Raw genomic sequence first — 7687 nt, forward strand, 5'->3', positions numbered from 1 at the left:
GAGGAGGGTCATAGACTTAGAGACTGTGACTTGGGGGAGGGAGTCAGGAGGGTCAGCCATAGACTTAGAGACTGCAGGGGGCAGGGTTTGGGTGAACAGTTCCTAGCTGCAGGAACTGAAGCAACCTAGGGGAAAAACATCCTCTCTAAAAGAAAGGTCAACCCAAGGGCTAGTAGTTCTGCATGCAGGTTCAGTGTACCCTGAGGAAAGTATAGTGACAGGACGGAGGTGGCATCTAGAATTCAAGCTAGGTCACACCTGGAGGCATGCCTATTATTTCAAATTTTTAAAAAAACTACTAGAGCCGGGCAGTGGTGGCGCATGCCTTTAATCCCAGCACTCAGCAGTCACATTTCTGAATTCAAGTTCACCCTGGTCTACAGAATGAACTCTAGGACAGCCAGGGCTACGCAGAGAAACCCTGTCTCGAAAAACCAAAAAAAAAAAAAAAAAAACTACAGGAATAGGTCAAGCTAGCTACTTTTCATCTTTTCATTGGCCCCTGTAATCTGCCTGCTTGCTCTTGCTTGCCCAACATTTATATAAAAGACTGATGTTCTCTGCAAACAGCACACATTTCCCTCTCAAGTAGACATGCCTCCCAGCCCTGAGTTAATATCTTGAGATCTTGCCATCTGGCACTTGTTCTCATACTGGGTCTGGGCTTGGTACTCAGTCCACTACTGTACCTCCTCCAAGTGCCTGAGAGGTGCCCGAGAGGCGCCAGATGCCCGCACTCGCTTCCTCACAGACTCACAGAAGGGGACACTTACCAGTGCTAACTGGTGCTAAGCAACCAGTGAGCCGGAAAGTGAATCCACTGAGAACTGAGCAGCAGGCAGGCTTACATAAGGTTTCTTGGGGAGGAAGTGTTCCATGGTAGAGATTTCCAGAGGGTGAACTGATGGGCTTTCAAGTCCTAACTTGAAGTAAGCAAGGACTGTTGGGATTTCAAGTCCTTCAAATTGAGCTTTTTAACCCCAGAATGACTCCACCAGTTAGGTTTCCTGCTTCTACTGAGGCAAAGGTAGCATATGGCGGGGAGCCCCTGCATGAAGCCTTTAGGGGGGCTGTGATTCCCTACCTCATCCAGACAAGGACGGAGATGACAGGTGGGCACCACCATGCTGAGGTCTGAAGGCAGTTTTACACAGTATTTTTTAAATGTTTTATTTTATGTGTGGGTGTTTTGCCTGCATGCATGTAAACCATATGCATGCAGCATCCAAGAAGGCCAGAAAGAGAATCAGCTCCCCTAGCACTGGAATGACAGACAGTTGTGAGCTGCTGTGTGGATGTTGGGATTCAAATCTGAGCCCTCTGGAAGAGAAGCCAATGCTTTTAAATGCTGAGCCATCTCCATGGACACTGCATGCAGATATGCATACAGGCAAAACACTTATACAAATATTAATTTTTTAAAAAATTAGCAATAAGACACTAAGGTAATACTGTACAAAGAAACCTCATGCACCACAAACATTTCCCCAGAGAGCAAGCCAGGAGGGCTATGTTCCAGGGTGCCTCTGAGCAGTGACCATGGGTGGATGAAGCTAGCCTGCTCACGAGTCTGTATGTTATAATCATTCAAGGACCAACTTGTGCAGGTAGGAACTTACAGTAAAGCAAACAGAAGCTCTGCTGCTGGGGCAGGACCAAGCACCCCAGAGCCTTCCTTCACTATGTACACCACCAGAGAAGCCACCAAAAACCACACCACATGCATGGCAGCAGTGTAACCATGAGCACACTTTGATCTCAAAGGCAGGAAGACAATGAAGGCTCAGGACTTGCTGATGTCTTCCATCTAGGAAGTGCCCGATAGCTCAGAGCATCTGTGGGATGCTGTGAAGTGAACAGGGCTGTACTGTGCCTGCCCTGTAGATGCTGCAGAATGCCTACACCCTAGATGATTGGCCCTGGACCCTGCTCCTCACATACCATGGCTTCTTTCACATACTCTTAATGTTGGTGCTGTCTTAGGGACTTTTGTACCCTTCAAGAAGGGCCTTGCTCACCATGAGGCCTACAGAACCTGAAGGCTCTTTGGAGCGAACACTGCTGCCAGCACAGAGGCACTGCCCTTCTGAGCTGCTCAGGGACATACAGCCAGTAGTCATATCAAGAGTCAGACGGTTCTAGGTGATGAGTTGGTGGTATACTTTCATGAGGCCACCTGAGTAAGGATAGGAGTAGATACACTGCATGTTTGTCATGGTGATCCTTTTGTTTTTTATTTGCACACAAACATATGCCTGTGGCTGTATATGTGACCAGGCAGACCCTGTACAACCTGGTCCTCCACTCTGCAGCATCCCAGTGTGGTCACTTGTGTACAACTTGACCTGTGTGTTTGTCAGAGTTGTAAAGAAGGGATAAAAAAAGGTTGGTTTGCTCAGGCTATGCTGGGCGGTGTAGGAGGCAGAAGACAGCACTTCATATTTTGTAGCTCCAAATGTGAGAGACAATTTAACTGAAACTCCATATCCCAGTGATAAGGTTGGGTAACAGGCTTGACTTTCAGGAGCACATAGTGGGGTTGTCACCTCAGGTTACATATGCCTGGTTACAGCAAGGGAAAGAGCTACTGCTTAACAGCTTCTAGAACCTCTGACTTGAGACTCTCAAATGGTCCTGACAGGGACCCCACCCCTGAGCCACACACCTCAGCCCCTCACTGGGGAACTCTAGGCAGGGACTCCACCCCTGAGCCACTCTCAGTCCTTTCCTGTGAAATTATACTACGTCACTCTACCTGAGCTACATCTCCAACCATGAGAAGTTTCTGAACTGAACAACATTCTAAACAGACACATCTGTGGAGCTGATGATATGGTTCAGTGGCATCAAAAGGCCCAAGCCCAGAACAACAACAAAAAAAGATTCATGTGTTTCAATTTTCCACACACACAGTGGTCCAAAATCACTTTATCAGAACTTATTAAGGAGAGAATAGTTCTCTGGAGGGAAATCCTGCAGCTAAGTACAAACCCTACGATAGCATTCTTTTTCAGCAGTTCCTCTCCAGAATGAACGGAAGCCTTTTTCCCTGAAACTACAGTCCCAAGCTGAGAAAGGCAGAAATGCGTCCCAGATATCCAAGGCTGGGCACATCAGCCAACAGAGTGGCATGTTATAATGCTAGGCAAGTGGGTAGGCTCGGGCATGCTGCGGGTGCAAATGATGCAATCAACAATTGCTGTCTGCAGCAGCTGGCAGTCTGAACTTAGACTTGACCCAGGTCCAACATTACCAGAGTTTTTTTGCATAGTCCCTGGGGAACCTGGGGTTAAATGCTAGTATGGCTAGGGTTGGTGGTACACACTTGAGATTCTAGAACTAAAGAGGCTGGCAGGGGAATGGAAAGTTCTCAGTCAACACAGATTGCATCGAGATGGTCTCAAAGACTAACCAACCAGCCAGCAAAAAAAGCTGGTGTGGTAGTACTCAACTGGGATCTCGTCTCACTATTCAGAAGATAAGGAGTTCGAGGTCATCTGCCACACAGTTGAATTTGGGCCTGTCTAAAAAAAAAAAAAAGCCAAAAAGGGGCTCAGGTCATTCTCAAAAGACCCAGTACCCACATGATAGTTCACAACTGGCTATAACTCCAGCTGCAGATTAGAGGACTTTTGGCCTCTGCCAGCCCTGCATCTACATGTATGCAGGCATGCAGGCAGCAGAATACCATACACATAAAATAGAGCAATCTTGAAAAGAAACCAAACCAAAAAGAAAGCCTCATCGAAAACTAGCTGCTACAGCCTTCAGATGCTGATTAAAGTCCCTCATCTCAGCACTGACGTCATGACCACCTCTAGATCCAATGCATCTCAGAGCTGATATCGTAGTTGCCTCTGAACCTCATGCACCTCAAGCTTGAGGTCACCTCCTTCAAAGACAGACCCAGAAACCCAAACCTTAGTGTGCTGCCAACATCACAAGCAATAAAGTCATGGTCACCAAGCAACAATAAAGGGGGTGGCCTCAAAGTCACTTTATTAACAAGCGGCTTGAAAGCACAGAGAGGTGTCTGCTAACATCAACGCGAGCACCTCTTCCACAGGCCTCTTCTGGAGAAGCTGAGTATGTTATGGCTAACAGCTTAGTGTCTAAAGAAGAGGCTGGTGTCCCAAGGGAGGGGGACCTGCTCCTCTAAGTGCTGGAGCAGACTTCGGCTGCCCCAGGTGGACCCAGTCATTGGGGGGAGGAGGAAATGTTTGGAAGTAAGACCTCACTGACCCCAGACTGCCGGGTCCACCAGCACGGACCTGGTAGTGCAAAAGAGGCTGCTAGACTGTCTGTCGTGGCTGGCCCTGCAAGCCGGTGCCTGAATCACATCAATTAAGGACAATCTGTGCAAGGCCAGGAGTGGCCAGCACACACCTTTAATCCCAGCACTCGGGAGGGCAGAGACAGGCGGATCTCTATGAGTTTGAGGCCAGTCTGGTGTGTGAGTTCCAGAACAGCCAGGGATAACCAGAAAAAAAATCCTGTTTCAAAAAAAAAAGAGAAAGAGAGAGAGAGAAAGAAAGAAAGAAAGAAGGAAAGAAAGAAACTCAAATCAAAACGATCACCATCAAGCCAACCAATAACCCAGGTCAGGTTTCTGGAGAAGCTGGGCCAGGAGAAGCTGGAATGCCAGGACAAGGGAAAGATCTAGGTCTTTCTCCTAACAAAGCCTGACTTTGTCACTGTGGCTTACAGGACTTCCTGAAACTGCAAAGCACAGGTGGAACTGTGGCTGACGAGGGTCAGGCGGCTGAGAGATGGACATTCTCCACCCAAATGAGCTTGGGCCTTCTCAGAAGGTCCCTGGTTTTCCAATGAGAAGATTCTTGAAGTCATCAGAAACAGAAATGGAGCCTTGATGTCTAGCAGGTGAGCTCTGGGATCAGTGCAGGGCTCAAGAGCCGAACAATCTGGAAAAGTCAGAAGGTGAAATGACCATGAGGATGGGAGGGGGCTTTGGTAAAAACTCTGGGCGTGGTGATGCACTCTGGAGGCCAAGCAGGAGGACTACACAGTTAAGACCAGCCTGGGCTACATAACAAGGCACTAGCTAGTCTGAACCACACAACAAGCTGCTATCTCAAACATACTGCTGGGGATTATTTTGCATGAAAGTGCTTCATGGTTCTGCACTTAAACATAACTATTGGTTAGGTGAGGTGACTCAATGAATAAAGGAGCTTGCTGCCAAACTTAATGGTCTCAGTTTGATCCACAGGATCAACAAGGTAGAAGGAGAGAACCAACTCTTGAAAATTGTTCCCTGCCTTCCACAAGCACACTGTGTAACATGTGTGCACCCCTATATAGACATATAAAATACCGAAAAAAAACAAAAAAAACAAAAAGCCCTGTTGGCTGGACACTGAGGTACATGCCTGTAATCCTAAGAGGCATGCTAACATTGATGCCTGACTGTCAGGGTATGAACTCAGGTCCCTACCTCACACTATCTATAAAAGCCATCTCAGTGGTCACACTCATGTATGTCTCAGGACTGACAGGTCTGAGGCAGGGGCATCATAAGTCTGAGGACCTACAATCAGACTCTTGTCTCAAAAAAGCTAAAAAAAAAAAAAGCAATCAAAGAGAGTGGCTGTAAAAAACAGAAGCCAATGGTGAATCCTACCTGCTGGCTTCTACTAAGGCTTTCAAGGAAGGAACTAGCAGTCTGCTGGACTTAGAACCCATCCACTACAGGTTAACACAACATTAGGGGTAGGAGACACACGGCCAGATTGGACTTCGAGACCACCCTCCAACATTAGCTGTAACCAGAGTTCTTATTTGGGAAGCAGGGGTAGCCCTTGAGCTTCAGCTAGGGGCTGGCAGGATGGCTCAGTAGGTGCCCGGTGCCAAGCCTGATAACCTTTGTTTGATCCCCAGGACCCACACTGTAAACAGACAAACTGTGAAAAGGGCAGGAGCAGGCAATACATGAGCGCGCCAAGCAGGGTAGACTCACACGATCATGCAGAGCATCATGAATACATTCCACAGTGCGATGAAGATCCGGAAATACCTCAGGCTCAGTAAAAACTCTCGGATGTTGTCTCCTGCAAAGCCAGAAAGTATGGTTCATGATCATGGCTGTCACCCAGCCCACTACCAATCAACTGTGGCAGCCCCTGACCCATCCTTGGGGAGCACCAATCCCCAAAGCTTCTGACTGGTGCTAGAACAGGCACATTACTCAAGTCTGTCCAATAAGAGTCCTTCCTGAAATGTGGGTCCTAGTTACCAGGCCCAGACTGGCTAGGCTAAGAACTTGCCAGCTCCAGGCTTTGTAGCTGGACTCAGAGCACTGCATGTGCCCCAGAACACATCCCCTACCATAGCTCTGGTTTACCTCCTTGGTTTTTTTGTTTGTTTTGTTTTTTTGTTTTGTTTTTTTTAATGTTGTTTTTAAATAGAGCAGAACATGTTTAAGTTAGAGGACAAACTGTCAATTCTCTCCTAAAATGCAGAACCTGGGAAACTGAACCCACATAGTTAGGTTTGGTGGCAACTGCCTTTGCCTGTTGGACCTCTTAGCAGGATTGGATTGGATTGGATTTTGAGACCAGATCTCACTGTGCGGCTAACGCTGGCTCAGAACATCCATCATGACCACACTTGTCATGAAAGGGCTTCTGCCATGCCACATCAACCCGTGCTTCCAGCAGCAGCAACAGCAGCACCTTCCTGCCACCCATTTTCACTATCCCTCCAACACATCCTCTGAATTGCCCAGGGCTGAGTCCCACAGGGCAGGATCACTTTCATTACCCACACCCTGACAGAGCAGCCAGCTAACTGGCTAGCAATATGGTAGGCACTCAATAAAGCTGATGAACAGAGCATGGTGGTGTACTCCTGTCATTCAAACACCTAGGAGGCAGAGGCAGGGGGATTGGGCATCCAAGGCTAGTCATGGCCCTCTAATACCACATCTCAACAACAAAAATGAAGAAGAGAGAAAAGTGCAGGTCAGTGAGAAAACAGGCGCCCCGAAATCGACTGTCAAAGTGGAAGACATGCTTACCTGTGCTGGGTTCTTTCGATTCTTCCCCAAAGCCTTGTGTGTCCTTCTTTTTCCTGTAAAAACCAACAGATAACACCAGCTTTCCGTGGAACATAAACAGCATCGGATTTCCTGACCCTGACACCCAGCTAGGAAGAGCATGACCTTCAGCTCTGCCCCGGACTTGCTGCATGACCTGGGACAGCGATACAACCCTCTGTGAGATACTCTCAATCGGCCTAGTCCATCACAGCTGGATGTGCAGCCACAGACAGGGTAGGAGTGGTTCCAACAGCCAGAAAGACATTCTTGAGGGATAAGCCTGAACCTGAGGCTCCTTGGAGATGCAAACAACCCCGGGAATAGAGGGTGCCGATTTTTTGTTTGTTTGTTTGTTTAATCTGCAAGTGAGAGGAATGAGTGTGCCATGCCGCAACAGTAGTGTGGAGGTCAAAAGAACAACCTACAGGAGTTCTACCACGGGGGCTCCGAGAATCGGGCTCAGGTAGTCAGGCTTGGCGGCAAGCGCCTCTGCCCGCTGAGCCATCTCCTGGTCTAGAGAGTACAGATTTAAAAGTCCCTGGAGTGATACAGAACTGTCAGCCTGGCAAAGCAGCGCGGAGGCGTGGCTAGAGGGAGGACTAGTGGGGCGTGGAGCATGCACAGGGCGGG

General features: G+C 48.2%; 1 protein-coding gene and 1 long non-coding RNA gene across 4 annotated transcripts in view; one reads left to right on the forward strand and one right to left on the reverse strand.

The window, feature by feature from the left end:
* The window catches only part of LOC116069560, an 18912-nt gene extending 11231 nt beyond the window's left edge, over nt 1-7681 (forward strand). For all 3 annotated transcript variants that reach the window (XR_004110034.1, XR_004110032.1, XR_004110033.1), the window contains 2 exons: nt 4708-4881; nt 7106-7681. This is a non-coding gene — a long non-coding RNA (uncharacterized LOC116069560). The remainder of the gene's footprint in view (nt 1-4707; nt 4882-7105) is intronic.
* Nucleotides 2218-7687, reverse strand: part of Smim7 (small integral membrane protein 7) — a 5979-nt gene continuing 509 nt past the window's right edge. Inside the window, exons 3-5 of the mRNA XM_031340304.1 lie at nt 7037-7089; nt 5978-6068; nt 2218-4922 (exon numbers count right to left, since the gene is read on the reverse strand). Of these exons, the coding sequence (XP_031196164.1) occupies nt 4907-4922; nt 5978-6068; nt 7037-7089 (160 nt within the window). The 3' untranslated portion in view covers nt 2218-4906. The remainder of the gene's footprint in view (nt 4923-5977; nt 6069-7036; nt 7090-7687) is intronic.

This window comes from Mastomys coucha, unplaced genomic scaffold (assembly GCF_008632895.1).
Source record: "Mastomys coucha isolate ucsf_1 unplaced genomic scaffold, UCSF_Mcou_1 pScaffold22, whole genome shotgun sequence".
NCBI classification, from domain to species: Eukaryota; Metazoa; Chordata; class Mammalia; order Rodentia; family Muridae; genus Mastomys; species Mastomys coucha.